General features: G+C 43.2%; 1 protein-coding gene across 1 annotated transcript in view; it reads right to left on the bottom strand.

Annotated features, from left to right (window-relative positions):
- Nucleotides 1-1,090: 1,090 nt before the first annotated feature.
- LOC139773410 (uncharacterized) overlaps nucleotides 1,091-16,852 on the bottom strand; it is a 511,404-nt gene continuing 495,642 nt past the window's right edge. The window contains exons 6-7 of the mRNA XM_071707844.1: nucleotides 9,122-9,358; nucleotides 1,091-1,277 (exon numbers count right to left, since the gene is read on the bottom strand). Of these exons, the coding sequence (XP_071563945.1) occupies nucleotides 1,222-1,277; nucleotides 9,122-9,358 (293 nt within the window). The 3' untranslated portion in view covers nucleotides 1,091-1,221. The remainder of the gene's footprint in view (nucleotides 1,278-9,121; nucleotides 9,359-16,852) is intronic.

Raw genomic sequence — 16,852 nt, 5'->3', positions numbered from 1 at the left:
CTGGATGTTCGTATAACATCAAAAATCATTTCCACCTTTTGCAGAATTTATTCGGATTTTTCTGTGCTCGGTATCCAACGAAAAAAAAATAAACAAGGATATGTTTTATACGAATATATATCCTGTTATAAATTTTACATGTCAGTTACGTTGGTTGCGCTCTACATGTCGCATTTAATCAAATTGTCGAATTAATGAAAATACTCGAAATGCGGCTCGTCTTTCCCGAAGAGAGCGAAATTCACGTCGTCGAAAACTCGCGAGGATGCGACAAGAAATCTTGCTCGCGTCGCACCGAGCGCGGAAACCGGAAGCGGAAACCGCGAGCGTGCCTCGCGTTTCCGTGTGTGAGAGACTGCTAGCTGAGACTGACCTTCTCGGAACAGGGTCCTCTGGAGCCGCATGTGCCGACGTAGGCGATCTCGATGTTGCTCCTCGTCAGACACGCCTGCCTCTTCAGCTCGCACATAGACGTGTAGGTTGTCCGCCGCGGGCGCACACGGGCCTCATTACCGGCTCGCACTCGGGACGACATTCGCAGTTAGCGATCCCCTGCCGATTGATCGCGCACTGCTCGTACAAGTTGCATTTCGCCGTTTCGCAGGGATTGTGTCCTGGAAAATCGAACGACCGTGTAACATCCGTCACGATTATTCTTACTTTCTAAGATATCTGAAGAAATTGTGTATTTTTTTCAATATACGACTAGTGAGATATAAAAAAACCACAAAAATTAATTCAACAAGGAGCTATATTGATTGCATTTCGCAATATTCGCCACTTTCATAAAATCACTATTATTGTATTAATACCTTCCATATTTGATAATCATTAATTTTAAATAAAAAATATTCGTTCCTCATTATTTATTACATTAATACGCACAGGAGGGTAAATTCGCAAGCTTTTGCGTTAGAAATTATTCGTTACTATGCAACATCGCCATGTAGTAACATAATTTATACGATTTTCCGGAATATTCCATTACTATATTACGACGATTTTATACTTGAAAAAATAAAATAAAATAAATAAAAATAAATAAAAGTTTTTTGTATTACCGGAGCTGCAGCCGCCATTTGTAGATTTTCTTAAGCGGTAATTTCGATCGACAAGCTTCCTGTCGAAGGTAGCACTCATTCGAATACGTCTTGCCATCGCTTCCGCAAACCGGCAAATATTCGAGGCCACATTGTTCCCCGCAGCGACAGACTGGTTGTCTCAATCGTCCAGTTGACAGACTTCCGGTTCTACGCACTCAATGCTTCCGCATGGGTCTGGAAAATGAATTCGCAATAACAGCGGGGAATAACATGGAATTTAATCATATGTGCGAGAAATGTGATAATCGTGTGAAAAGATTCTTCTTAGCTTCCTGAAAATTGGAAAAAGCGTTAATTATCCTCAAAGAAGAAAATTATTCTTTCCCAGCTCTGCTATACTTATATTTACTCACGCAAAAAGGATCCTTAATTATCTCTCAATTACAGGATTCATCTCGAGTAATGGTAAGTGAGTTGATCAAATGACTGCGTGTTAAAGTTTCATTTGCATTCGATCGGCTCTCTTCATCTCATTTCTGGAATTACTATTAATCCCGGCCGAAATCGAATGAATTAAATACCTTCTCGCGATTCCTTTTATGAGTCATCAATTGCATACGAGAGTCGGGAGAATCTCGCGTAACGCGAGGTGGACGGATAATGATGGAAGATTCGCGGGGAACCGAGCGGGTCCAGTTGGAGAGATACGGCCGCACCGAGATTAATCTTCGCCCTCGACCAAAGGAAGGAAGAGGAAGTTGGATTCCGTTTCCTGTCTACAGGCGGGTAGACTAGGTTTCGGCCTTACGCCGAAGCGGCTGACGAGGCAAGTTCTCCCCCCGGCGGCGGCGGCGGTGGTGTTTCTCGTGGTGTTAGCTCGAGTATAGTCCAGTGGAGCGACTAAACTCGACCCTTCCGTAACTCAAAACCTTCCAAACCTCCTTAATCGGTGCTTGGTGCATCAGTTAAGTTTCGAGTTCGGTACTAATCGATCTCGGGAAAAGTATCATCGTTATGCACCGTCCAGTTGCGAGACGACGACCGACATATTGTCGTTATATATGATCGCGCTATTCGAAAAACGATATTCCGAAAAATTAAGGCAACCTCCCGTATTCTCATCTCTCTTGCCGTTCATCCGTATCATCTCGTCTGATTCAGACACCTCGAGATGATTAGAGATTAATGGACGACTGGGGATACTCCTCGCCACCCTTTTCATCGCTTCGTAATTCCATCTCCGTGCGATGGGGAGAGGTCCTTATATCGCTTCCATCGCGCTTGCACCGGATGAGATAGAACGATGTCATCGGCGTCCTTTCAAGATCTCCGCGCCTTAATGGGATTTCTCACCCTGCTTCTTTCCCGCCGTCCGCCTGCAGCAGCGGCCTTCATCGAAACACCGGCCCACGATCCGACCTCCCCTCGGGGGAGAGGGAGAGCGAGAGAGTAGAGGTTACGTCGGCGCGTTAACTTCACGCGACATTACCCTGATGTGGATTTCTTTGTATTATCGGGGCCGGGGTCACGACGTGAAAGCCGTCGGAAGATCTTTCAGTATGGACGGACGGACTTGCGTTCGACGGCTGGAATCTCCCGTGGAACGTGTGCAAAGACGAGCGATGCGGGTATATCGCGACGCGGGTGACTGATGAGCTGTTCGCACATTCCTTATATTATTGGCGAATTATCATTTAATTCAATGGAAAAAAAAGAGACGCGACATGCACGGGATATCAATTTATTACGGACAAATAATTTCAACGATGTATATCACTATAATTTGTTGTTGTGCAGCGAATTATAGTTTAAAGTAATGTGCCAATGCCGGGACATTTATAAGACCTATGTCTGGACACCTTTATCATTTTAGTTTTTAAATAAGTAAAACGCGAATTAAAATCAAAGATAAAAATATAATACAAGAAAAATATTTTTATCTTTGATTCTTTGATTTTAATTCGCGTTGTAACTTATTTAAGGACTAAAATGATAAAAATGTCTAGACATAGGTACGTGTCCAAGCATTGGCACATTTATCTTAAAGACAATTTTATTCCGGTAAGAAAACACAAGCTTCTTAAAGGATCCTTGATTCATCGATTCTTGATGAATCGAGGACCAGCCTGCGGGGTGATTTTCGGATAGGAGAGACGCTCGCGGGCCAACCGACTTACGTACACACAGCGAGAGTGCATCCTAGTTACTTCCGCTAAAGCAACTGCAAATATCGATCCTTTTTAGACGCCTTCCTTTCATGTGCAGATACCGTGCGCATACCTCTCCTCCGGCATTCTACAAGTACTGCAAAGCGGGAATATCTCAAAATCGCTCGGCGTTCGGTAAAAGCCTTGTAAATTGCCCCGTCGCCTTCATCCGCGGACAGAGGCAAGTCAGCATCATCCATTTCGTCTGTAGCTTTACGATTTTGCCAGTTTGCAAGTCTGCCTTCCCTTTGGAAACGTCGACGTATCGCGATGAGGTTCAAGAGAAAGATATCCTTTATATTTATATCCTTGAACCTTAATACGTATTAAATAAATGAGAGGGGAAAAATCCTGCAGGATGAAACGCATGTTAAACGGCGCGTAAGTTATAACGTACAAGCTATAAACCTCCCTGGAGCTAAAATCCCGCTTCTCGTTTTTCTCGGCGCGCGTCTCAACCGCGAAGAAAACATCCGGAAGTCTTTCTTTTCGCCCGCGACATCCGGAAACTATGGGAAGCTATACGAGACGAGACGCGGATTGACATTACGCGGGCGCAAGGTATAAGGGTATTATGTCTGGGGAGCAATGACTGGGTTTATGTTAACGGCTCCTCCGCGGTACTTCCGGCTTGATGTACGCTCCGTCTTTCGCGCAGCTGCCTCCGTTCGACCTATCCACGTTCGTTCCTCGTCTTCGCGTAAGCCTATCCGTGAATGTTTTCTCTCTCTCTCTTCCTCCTCGCGCCACTTAGGCCCCGGACGCGTAAACATGTGAGCGCGTAAGAGCACAAGACGCAATTTACGGGGTTGCAGACGACGTAAAATTTCGACTGAATTCGAGCGGCGGAGCAAGCCGGACAAATTGCTGTCTGCTTGTGTAAAGATAAGTTTTTTACGAGCGCGTCAAGAGGCGGCCAGAAAGTGGTGACTGCCTCGATACCTGGTCCACGAGATGATGTTGCGATTGATAGTCGATGGTAACTGGTCGTCGAAGCACGATACATTAATTCAAATGATGTTGCAATCCGCACTGAATATTGAATCCTCTTATGCAATCTTCCTAATGTTTCGTCGGCTACAAGTGTGCGTCGGATTTTAATCAAAATAACTTTTAAAAGAAAATAATCGTTTGCTTCGCCAGTAATAATTAATAAAATAGTTACTTAATTCGACCTAACTGGTCAAATTGGTAAGTTTTTAATTAAAATAACTTTTGACAGAAAATAATCGTTTGCTTCGCCTAGTATATAATAACTAACAAAATAGTTGTTTAATTTGGCCAGTTAGATCGAATTAAACAACTATTTGTAAAATAACTTTTATCGTGTTCTCGTTTCTTCTAACCAGCTGCTATCGCATTGAAAATTATAGTTCTTAGCAGATTCCTTCAGAATTGCTTTCCAACGACTCCGATAGCGATGATGTGACAACATGATTAATATCTAATTCGCAGCGATGATATTTGCGAGATCGATGAGCATGGTAACCGGAGCTCGTTAGCGGGTGAATAATGAGCGCAATACTCACTTCCTCTCCCGTTCCCTGTAATCGAACTCGCGCGAGTCCTGTCGAGTACCAGTCTGTTTGTCACCGCCACTTTTTAAACGACGGTAACGTCCGTTCTTGCCACTATCCAGTCGCGGCAATCTCGCCGCTATCGACACTTACACGATCATCGATAACCGATCGCACCCGTTACTTATGTCCGTTCGTTTCTTGCCAACTAGCGCTCGCCTTCGACGCGGGGAGATCGTTTCCGGCGAGAGATGGGTCGCTCCTGCTTTTTTTCGCCGATCTCAAAAGCTCGACGTATATAAGCGCGTCCGTTTTCTCAGCTGGGGAATCGTTTCCTCGAACCTGACACCGCCGGAATTTCCGGCTCGTTAGGTTTCCGTTTGCGAGAGGTCCCGTGGATAAACACATTTGCTTGTTGGTTTGTCTCGGGTTTACACCACGCGTCTCTTCCCTCCCTCCCTCCCGTCGTCTTTTCGCCCTCCGTACAAGGGCGAGCGCATCCTCGGCGCGGCTCAGCCCGGCTCGGCGAGTGTGAGAATTTAGTTGAATCCATTTCCGAGGTGCCACGCCTCGGGAATCCGATGTTCCTTCATGGCCGGCTCTACCTTTCCCGGTCGACCCTTATTTCGGCACGTTCGAGCGTGAAGAAAATAGCGCGAGCGCGCGCGCGCTTTTCTTTTTCTCGGGGCGGGATATGCGTGACGGGAGCGACTTGCGGGCGGTGTCTCACGAAAGCGGAAGAAAAGAGCGTAGCGAGCTGGATAGAGATGATAGAGGCGACCCCTCCCTTCTGCGATATATGCTGAAGGAAAACTCGCCCGGAAGACGAACGGAGGCGCACAAGCGAGTTGGGAAAATATTTCCAGGAGAAAGCGAAATAAAATTTAATCAATACGTTACCATTATCGATGACGGAAATATGATATACGAGACACGGTACTGAAACGTTATTGTACGTCCAATGGTGATAAAAAAACGAGTAATCGAAATAAACCAGAAAATAGTAGAAATAATAGAACTGTAGATTTTGCTCGTGTAAAAAGAACCTTTGATTTATTCGCAGCTGCTGATCTGACAGATCTGGAATTTTCTTTTTCAGAATTAATATTTTACCTTTTTCTATTTTCTTTTTCAAATTAAAACTTTCAAGAAATGCTTCAACGCCGTATGCTGTTCTCCTTCATAATATATTTACGACGCTAATAAAAGTAGCTTATATATAAGAAATCGATAATTATGACCGGCTCGACGTCGCTGCTTTTGAAGCAGATTTTCACCCTTCCGCACAGGGTTTCAAACGCGGCGGCTCGACTTCGCCTACTCTTTTTCCATGTTCCGTTTCACCATCCAATCACGACCGCGAAATAGTAGCTGCGCCGGCGAACGAGGAAGGGAAGCCGAAAAGTCTTCCGAAACTTTTGGGAGTTAATTTGATTTATCGTACCGTCGTACACCGTCACTTCAGATTCATGCCTCGAGCCACCCCCTCATCTCGGGCGATGAGATAGCGAGAGGAGAAAGAGAGATAGAGATGGAGTCGCGAGAAATTCGCGAATGGGGATTCCGCGAGGCGAGGTGGTATACTTTACGAGAATTTATTATTGATTCCGGCGTTTAAAAGGGCCGCAACTGGCGCCGATTGATAAAAGGGCAACCCCATTGTTGTACTAGGCTTTCCGCCCAACGAGAGAACCGACTGAGGGAACTCCGAGTTTTCTCCTCCCTCCCTACCTCGCCCCCTTTCCCAACCACCTCGTCATTCGCCTTCGACCATTCCTAGCCGGATATTGCGTTTCATTGTTCCTGGTATAATACAACGGCAGAGAAACAGTGGAATGAAGGGAGAGGACGTTCATCTTTGTAACTTCCGGCGCTCAGCCCGAGCTCCCTTTCGATTTCTCTCCATCGCTCGTCGCCTTTACGTCTCTATTACACTTCCTTTCACTGTGTACGCGCGCCGTTATTAAGCTCCACGACGAACGTCGCGGATTTATCCTGGCGTACGACTAGACGAAGATTATTATTTTCAAGTATCGCTCGCTTTACACGCTCGTAGAATTTACGACGCTCTACTGCGTGCGATTCTCGACATGAGATAGATGCACTTTCAACTGTACGCTCTCATGCCCCCGTCATAAAACCCCATACATTTTATGAGTCCTTTCAAAGTTTATCCGTAATTTTCACTCGTTAAAATTGCAGTTTATACTTGTGCAGTGCTGAACCGTTAATTACAGTAGCCACTTATTTCCGTTATGTGGAGCTTTAAAAAAATTACCTTTTAGAAAAACGTAAAAGAGAGTAAAAAAGCCAAGTTCGCGCGAAAAAAACTGTTGTACAAAACCAAGGTTTTATTTCATACATCAGAAAATTTAAAAACAGCGTAGCTAGATTACTTAGTAATATTATAAAAGTATTTTACGCTGTACAAAAATATATTTAATGACATTAAAAAAGCAGAAAATAATTACACTAGCCATTTATTTCCATTATTTGGACTTACTTTTTGATCTCCTAGACAAAATTGAGTCGTTTGGATCAATTGCACATCGATACATACTTAGAACAAATATATAAAAAAAGTTTATATCTTTTGAGGTCCGCTGTAAAATCGACTTTATCTTTAAAGTGAAGCTTATACGTTATGAACTCACATTAGAGCTTTGTCCTGAATTTCTATCTCCATTATTATCAAATCGTCCAAAATTCGCTATTTGTATAGCTCTTTACGTTCTCATGTCCTCGACGATTATTCCTAAGGAGTGCAGATTAGAATCGTTCGGCGACATATTTAACTAGCTCGTTAATCGGCGGCTGCGACTACCGTAACCGTTACTGTCTACCGCGCGCTGAATTGCACAGTGCTACGAAGAAGAGCCGGTGTGAAAGAGCGAAGGGGGAACGGCAAGGATGGACTTACCTAATCCTAAGCAAACACGGCCTACTCCCGGTAGCTACCTGTCTGATCAAACATTTGTCTTTACTACTCGGTTGATTAAACGCCTGCCAAGTTTGTACTGCTTCTGTGGTAGGGAGAAGGGAAACTCGAGAGCGAGGGGTTAGACAAGGGGGAGAGCTCTCACATTCGTGGGTATGTGTACGACTACCTGTGGACACGAACGGTGACAGCTGTGTGGAATATAGCGCGTTAAAGGGTGAATACATGTATGGGACGTCTTATTGTTAGACTACCATTCCCTTCCGAAGAGAAACACCGATAGTCTTATCGATGTAGTCTCGTCTATTTAAGAACTTAACATTTGATATCATGGTGGAATAAATTTCAAGTAAGTGTGATTTAATGTAGTAAAATTTTTTGTTTCTTATCAATGAGGAAATTTTACTTGATCGACGTAATGCCAAGTATTAAAAAGATAAAAATAACTTCTCCTTTTCAATTTTTACTCAATATTAAATTTATTAAAATTATTAGAGAAGATCGATTCTGGTTTTGGCAAATAATTCTATAAGAGAGCAGAGAATTCGTGAGACATCCTGTATAGGAAATCCTGATCCCATGAGGGTTAGCTGGAGTGATGTAGATGTAGTTAAGAAACAGTTAGGGATGGTTGGTCGGAAGGGTGTCTCTTTGCGGCTTGACAAATCGCTTTAGCCGGAACGCAAATAATTGTAACGAAATATTGTTTGGAGGAAAGTAGAAATAACGGCGTTTTAAGCAGATCGGCTCACACTAGCGAATTGTGGGACGTGATAACTTGTTGACAATGAATAATAAAATACGGATGAATGGGAAACGATAACTCATTTAAAAGAATCCAAAGTTTGTAATGCAATATGGAAACAGTGCATAATTCTAATATATGTATCCAAAATTAATTTTATCACAAAATAAAGTAGAATTGCATCGATATCTAACTTGTATTATGTACATAAAAAAAAATTTTATGCCGTATATCATAAAAGTCATAAAAAGATAATTGTAAATGGAATTGTACATTAATCTTAATTTGCTTAATTGGTTCAACAACGATTAATCATTAATCCTAATCAATTTAAATCAAGGTATGCGCTATCTATAATTATGCATATTAATTTATTAATTTATTTTAATTTATACATACTTAATGCCAATTTGTCTGTCTAATATTTTAAGCTGTACATAATTCATAAAACCAATATTAACAATATATTAACAATTTACGCTTCATAAAATTACCTTTGAAAAGAGATGCTCTATTTAAATAATCTGTTTTTATTTAAATTGGATTGTGTGCGATAATAATAAGATTTATGTATGTAAATAAATTTTGTTATATATTGTATTATTTCTTAAAATACCAAAACCGCTTATTCGAAACATTCGTTTCGTTACATTCGCTATAGAAGCACTTACCGCATTTGCCACGAAATGCCACGGTGATGTTAGCACCTTTCGTACAAGCGGCTCGATTTAGGTCGCACAGCGTCGGATAGTCGATCCCGTCCGTGCCGCAGACAGGCCCCGATCCCTCGTGATCCCCCAAATTTGGGCAGAATTCCAAGCATTGGCAGGTCGCCTCCTTGCCGTCCCTGCTTCGCACACATTGCGAGCCTTGCGAGCAATTCAGCTTCTCACAGGGATCCTTGATTTCTGTAAAAGAAAACATCGAGATTTGGCATTAGTTAACGTCGCCATGATTACGTTATTTAATAACGTGTGAAGACAGTTATTTTCTGATAACTTTTCTTTAAATGACTTAATCAATAATTCAATTAATTTCAAGGTATAATCTATTATTAAAAATGTATATACAATTACTTATACATATAAGTAATGTCACATATAATATTTTTTCAGTTTTAAAATGATTTGTAATTGTGATATATAATTTCTCTCAAAAACTGATATTATTTACAATATCCTTCTCAATTTCTTAAAAATAAATCTGTGCATTAAATGGTCTCTCAGACAGTGATGATCAGTTATTGCACATTTCATCGAAGTGAAAATGGACCGAATGCAAGATCTGCATTGTGCAAGACGTATATCTCTTCTGGTCTACTTGATAATGCGCGTATACCGGAAACAAATTGGTAATGACGTGATAATCCGTTGACGAGAGCAGTTCGATGTTACGGTCAACGGAAGCTGCCGCTGAACAAGCTTCGATTTCGAAGTAACGAGATGAAGGCTATAATGACGGACGGTAGAATCAACGGCGATGTTATCGATGTCATCGAGCGGCGAATGCTTGCCAAGAACAATCGCACGACGATACGTATAGAATTCAATGTTCTCGTATTTGCGGATTGGAATTGGCGCATCCAGTTTACGACGGAAATGCCAAGCGGCATGTAATCCTTCATCCCGCGATACTTCCCGCCGGAATGCCGCATCTCGTGGAGTTGCGCGAACGTTTCGCGTCTTGTCTATCCGTAAACTGCGTGTGTCTCTCTTCGAAATTTGATTCAGTTTAAAACATACCAGAGCAGCTTGTAAATGTTTCAATCCTCGAATTCTACTTTAAAACACTTACTTATTTATACATTACTTTGAGAATCTGGTACATTCTACCGTTCGCTTTAAGCGATCTATAATTCACGCACGTCAGATTTTAGGATATAATTCTATCTACCGAGTTCTATCTATAATTTTATTTTCCGAATGTTTTGATATACAGGTAACCCTCGAGTAACGCGATTAATTGGTTGCGTGTTATTGAAAACCGTGTTATTCGAGAATTCATACAATTTTGGAGATCACATTCCGTGCTATCGAAAACCGTGCAATTGAAGACTCCAGATCCATTAAAATTGGGCATTTGATTCCAAGGGGTTATAAAAAAAAAACTTTTAAAAAGTAGAGTTGTCAGAATTTTCTACTCCGTGCAATTCAAGTACTGTATTATTCGAGGGTCATCTGCATATACATATTTTAATATATATGAATTTTATATATGCATGTATTCTGATTCTTCGAATCTTCTTTGTATTCACGATGCATAAAATTCTAAATATAATTCTATGCTAAATTTTGAGATACGAATTATGTAAGTAGATCACTTAAAAAGAGGGCTTTATAGTACATTATAATCCCGACGTAATTCTCTGCAGCGGTACGTGAAAAGTGGTGCAACATATATCGTGTCCTATGTCACTTGTCCTGTGCTTCGCACCTGATCTCCAATTATTTTTAATCGTTTATTTACAACCCGCCTCTTATATATGATAATCAGGTGTGTTGGCACGATGTGTTGGCTTTTCCATTTAAAATGCACGATACAAATGCGACGATCCGTTTTCCAGCGGCGGCGTGTTACACACGATGAAAAATTCGATGTGTTCCCGCGGAGCTTAATCAATGATATTTTTTCCGTATCGCGAGCCCGCACCACCGCCGCTGCCGCCGCCGAAATGTAATTGCGGACCGTAAACACGCCGGTCGCGCGTGTACGTACCATACGTTACGGGCTGTAACGCACCGTAAAATTAAATCCGCGCGATTCGCGATGAATAAACTATCGCCCGCTGGGATTCATTCGCGACGAAATTTACGCGCCACGTTTTTGGCGGTGCGGCAGGAAAAAGAAGCGGGCGCGTGTCCCGGACGAGCAGCATCACGCGGCTCAGCGTGCCGGATCATTAATCCCTAAGGGCCGACTCGAAAAGAGCTGTATGTATGCGTATATGTGTGTGTATGTGTGTATATGTGGTAGAGACAGAAGGAGGGTTGTTTGTGCTCCGTTAAAATTTTATCGCGTGTGCATGAGAGAAATTTGCGGCCCCCAACTGAATATTTCCGTAGATGGGCGTCGTAACCGGCGAGATATATTTCTCGAGGAAAGTGGACGTGATGGTTTACACTCGGTTATACTGCATGAATCATTGGCACGGCGCGACACGGATACGCGAGAACTTTTGTAGTGTGTCCCGGGATGTTACGTGTTTTCATAGAACAAATTTTAATCCTTTTACATCGAAACGTAATGGAAGATACTGAACGGCTGACCTCGAAGACCCGTTAGGGCGATCGTTTGTCGCGCATTCCGGAATACCTTTCGGGAAGACGTAGCAGCAGTGGGATACCGTTAACGTGGTGCACACTATCAGCAGCAGGAGGACGTACGTTGACGTTGCACGCGAGCGTTGCCGCCGTCGGCCGACGCCGCTTTTTCCGCAAATCAAATCCGCCATCGCCGTCTCTTCCGTCACCGTCGCCGTCGTCGTTCGCGACGCGCGATTACTCATTCCGCCCCTTCGAATATTGCCCTTTGTTCCCTTCTCACCGGGGAAAAATAGAGAATAAAAAAAAACCCCGAAATCTTCCGCCGTCGCACCGATCGCGGGATCTGCGCGTTCGAGGATGACACCGGGGATTATCTCGCGGTCTCGGGAACGCGCATGCACGCGGCGCGCAGCAAAGCGAATGCGGAAAGCGATGAGTTATTAACGCTATACCTACGGATATAGTGGCGGTGTCAATTAGGAACAGTAATTGGAAATTCAAGCTGCCTAAGCGTTCGTGCGTCGAAGGATGCGAGCGTGGATGCGCGGTAAAGGCGCTACGCGGAATGTTAATGAGGAACTAATATGTGATTCTTGCTACCCTTGTTCTCTATCGTCCGACTATCGTTCACTTTTCTATCATTACTACTGCCACCCTGTTGCCCTTTTTCTTAACAGTATAGTTACGATATCGCTTCAAAGCGATGCATTAAATCGATCTATCGTATGGAATCTCAGTGATGAAAGATAAGCGGAGGACAGTCGTGCGGTATCTTTTGCTATCAGCGTATAACAATCGAAGCGAATAGGTAATGGCTTATACAGAGTGCATTTACAATTCATTGTCGATCAATTTTATGCGTTTCACGACGATGGCTTTTTTTTCGATACACGATTTGCTGTGTAAACCGAGCAATTGAGAGTCCCGTCATCTATTTAATTCTCCTCGGTTTTGTTTCCCGAGCGGAGAAACTCGCTCGCGTTTCGCCTCCCTCTTCTCCTTCTCCCTGATCAGTGATAGCGATGCAAAGCGCCGGAACGTCATTACGGACGTCGAAAGCCAGTAGCTGAGCCGGATGATTGATCGCGGCCTCGTTTGCATTCAATAACTCCCGTCGGTGTATTTTCGATTTGGCATTCACCGCAACCCGATTATCGTCGTTAATGCATTTAATTCGCCGGTCAGTCGTCGGCGTCGAGCGGTGCATTATTAATTATCGGTATGACAAACGCAATTAGCGGTCGCGTATCTCTCGCGCGTGTATAACGTCCGTCCGTCCGTTCGTCGTCGCGACTCGACTTGTCTCTGATATTCCCCTCCGATATTCCGGCTTTCTAACTTCGAGCTGGAACTTCCCTTCGTGTGTGTAACATGTGTGGCGGGTAGAGGCGAAATTTTACACTGTATCGCGGAATATAAACTAATGGGACGATAGTTGTGGCAGCAGCAGAGGCGTTCATTATCTAAGGCGAGACCTCTAAAAACACACAAAATGTATATACAGACAACAAACAACTGTAATGAGTGAAAAGCGTGTGCGAGTTGAGCTAACGGGCATAGCTATTTAAAGCAATATTGTTACACCCATTTGAAACAGTGAGCATTAAGTTTGATAACAGGTAGCACTTAGCGTAAACATTTACCGTAGAAATTTCTAAATTGACCTTATTCTTACAACCCAGGGGGTTCGCGTGGGAGCGAGCTGAGATCATCGGCAAGAAAAGAAAAACAAAATGGATATTTCATAGATGGAGTTTATATAAAAGTATCGTTTTTTTTAAATCGTTTTTTTAAGTCCTTCAAGTAAGAAAATTTTTTTACTAAAATTTAAGGCAAAGCAACTCCTCGGAATACTAAGCAGATTCTCGTTCCCTTGAAAGAAGATTTCGAATAATGTCCCACGTGGACTGAAAGAATTAAACATAATGATGAAGATATAAAGAGAAGGGAAAATAGCGAAAAGGAAACTTCAAAATGTTCTAATGACCGCGTCGCTTCCGGGACAGATATTGGAACGGGCGCAGCAAAATTAGATCTGGATTTAAATTGCAAGGTGAAGTTAATGAGGTGACTCAACTGAGAAATGGATGTTGAAGTTACTGGAGTTTGGAAACTGAGCGGATCCGTTGGAAGTTCGGCCGGAAGTTGAAGTTTTTACAGACCATGATGGTAAGTCCCGGATGCCCTTAACGACGGTCAAATGTTCATTAAAGTTCGGGGGACGTGAACACAAATGAGGGACGCTAATATTTTCATCGATAGATCGCGCATACCGATTTTTTTTTCTCATAATAATTAGTAGCGCCAATCATATCTCCAAACTCGTTTCTCCCTGTTATACACAGCTATTGTATTTCGTTCGGATATAATTGACGAAAAGCGTATACTCTCGCGATATCGAGATAGCGTCGATGATAATTGTTACGAGCATATGGCACTCGATTAAAATACACCAGTTATCGGATATAAACGTATGGGTTGAATTAATTGAACGTGAAGCGTTTTATTCCCTGCGTCTATATCGATTGGCAGTTTTTCGTTTAAAGTGTCGATCTCGGCGTAAAGAGAGCATCTCGGGCATCGTTCAAATAAAACGCCTACATGAAATTGTTTCCGTTTGAAATGTTAGTCTCGGACATCGTTTACATAAACGTGTCTGAATAAAATTGTTTTATTTTGTAATGTTGCAATCCGCCACGATTTTTCGTACGTAATTTTTATCATATAAATTTCCGTTCTTTTTGCAAGAGACTTCGTATAAACGACGTGTCAGTTATTCATTTTCGTTATGTAACGTTTAAAATTAAGGACGTAATAATATTTTATACTCGCCATACTTTTAATCTCTTAGAAACTAAAAGAAAAAAAAATAATCCCATGAGTTCAATAAAATCACCCCGAAAGAATTAATATTAATTGTGGCTTTAGATAGAATTTGAATAATTATATTTTCCACGAACCGCCCTAAGCATCCGCGCATCAATCTATTTTAACAGAGAGAACCCGGGGATTTCGCGCAATCGCCGCCGATTAATGACGGAAATTAATACACCCGATAGGAAAGTGCCATTAATGATCTCTTTTCGTCCGTTTCCGTCCGTCGGTGATGAAATAATTATCCGACCGTGTCCGACGAGCGAGTCGAGTCCACTGAAAATCCGCAGGGCTCCAAATCGGGCCTGTGGGAGGCCGGACGAGCGTTGTTTCGCGCTGCAGCGGGATTGAATGGCCAATTCAACGACGGAAAAGTACATTTCGCCGTAACCAACAATTGCCTAATTTGGACGAGAATCCCGTTGTCGGGACAAAGCGCACGCATACCGTGGAAGAACCGGGTTTCATCCTCCCCCTACGGCCCTTCCCCGAGCTCTTCGGTCCCTTCGGACGGCGCGTCGACGTAATATCGTAATTAATAATCCATTCTAGTTGGTTTTTGTCGGTGCACCTGACCGTCGCAGCTCACCGTTACCGCTTACGGGTAATTTATTACCGCAGACCACCTGCGTGGCGTTACTTCTGTACGGAGCCCGCATTTTTTTTTCGGTTGATAATCATTTCAATTTTAATGATTCTGCCAGAATATTTTGCGAGAATAATTCTCGTTAAATAAAGCGCATAATATTATCAGGTTTGTCATTTCTCCGGTTTTTCGGGTGAATTTCCGGCGATTCGACAGAAAAATTTTCGACTGGAGGACGGAAAGCCTATTTTTAGGCTCCACGGCTCTACTTATTTTTCGTAGTATAAAATTTTAACACATATATGGAAGTTATAAATAAAAATCATAAAAAAGTCATAAAAAAAACTCGCCCGTCCTCTAAAGGGTAAATAATTTTCCATGTAAATTAATGGTAATTGCTTCTTCGTTTTACGCCGTTCCGGCTTACGAAAAGTTTTACAGCAACGCTCTATTTTCCGATAGCGGGGGAAACCTGTATTTCTGAAATATAATAAATTTCCAAAGAATTTCTTTGCAGCCTTCAAAGCGCTTGATCAATTTCACGAGTCGCTATTGCTTCCTAGGGATAATATCTCGCCCTCAAAGTCGCATTTCGAAAGCCTCGAGTCTTTTCACGTCGAGTCGATTTCGTGGACCGTAACGATAAACGTCGTATCGAGCTATAACGCTCACGACCATCAGAGCGAGGCCGCTCGTTTCACGCAAGAACGCTTTGGCGCCGTCTAAAAGGGCACGGTGTAACAGCACGGGGATAGAATCGAATCTTGTTGGGCGCGCGTCTAGGGTGCAATTCAACGCAATTGCCAATTAGTGGCTCATTACCGAAACGTATGACGGCAACAGAGGGATAGAATAGATCAGGATTGGAATCGTAGGCAGTTTCGGAGCTTGCTGACCGGAGAGGGGGGGGGGCCTGATAATGGGATTGGTGCTCTCTGGCTGCGTGTACCGGGTCCGATCGTGCTGAATGAGCCTCATTAGGCAAACTTTGAGGACCGACCGGCTATATTGACGGGTCAGGAAATGGAGGAACGGATGTCGAGGCGAATGACGAGGGCTAGCGGCGACGTAAGGACCACGGGCTTCGAACAGGAATGTCGATTGGATCGACTGAACGGCCGATCTGAAACAGGACCCATTAATTTCCATTTGCGCGTTCGCAGGTGCTTGTTCATGCCAGTTGTCGTCTGACAGTTCGTCGAAGCGCTGCCGGATTTCCGCCAACCGCTGTTTACAAGACCGTTATGTGCCCGAGATGTGATTTTACGGAAATGCACTCGGCTCGGATCTCCGGTGGCACCGAGCGAAAGTATCTTCTACGCCGGGGAACACTCGACTCTCGACGCTCGATAGCGATCGTAAATCAAACTGGAAAGCCTCTCGCGCGCGCGGCTTAAATAAACACCAGTCGTGAAATCCCTGACTTTCGTCATTAGCGAAGTTTCAACGAAATCCAGACGTCATCGCGATTGTGCGCGGACTTAATGTAATTCCACCGACGCGGATGACGCGGACGGAAAGGAATCAGATCGGACTTCGGGATTACGTCTGCCGGGGATTACGAAAAGATCAAAGGGATGTCATACGTCGAGATCTTTGATAAGATATAACACCAAAATTATATGGGCGCATCGCGTAATCTCGCGCGCTCGCGCAAGGGAAAGATTTCCGCGTGATAA

The sequence above is a fragment of the Temnothorax nylanderi genome, unplaced genomic scaffold, assembly GCF_030848795.1.
Source record: "Temnothorax nylanderi isolate EJ_2023f unplaced genomic scaffold, tnyl_v1.0 TNYL_tig0061_pilon, whole genome shotgun sequence".
Lineage (NCBI taxonomy): Eukaryota > Metazoa > Arthropoda > Insecta > Hymenoptera > Formicidae > Temnothorax > Temnothorax nylanderi.
Note: the sequence above shows the minus strand (reverse complement) of the source record. Positions and strands in the feature narration are given on the sequence as shown.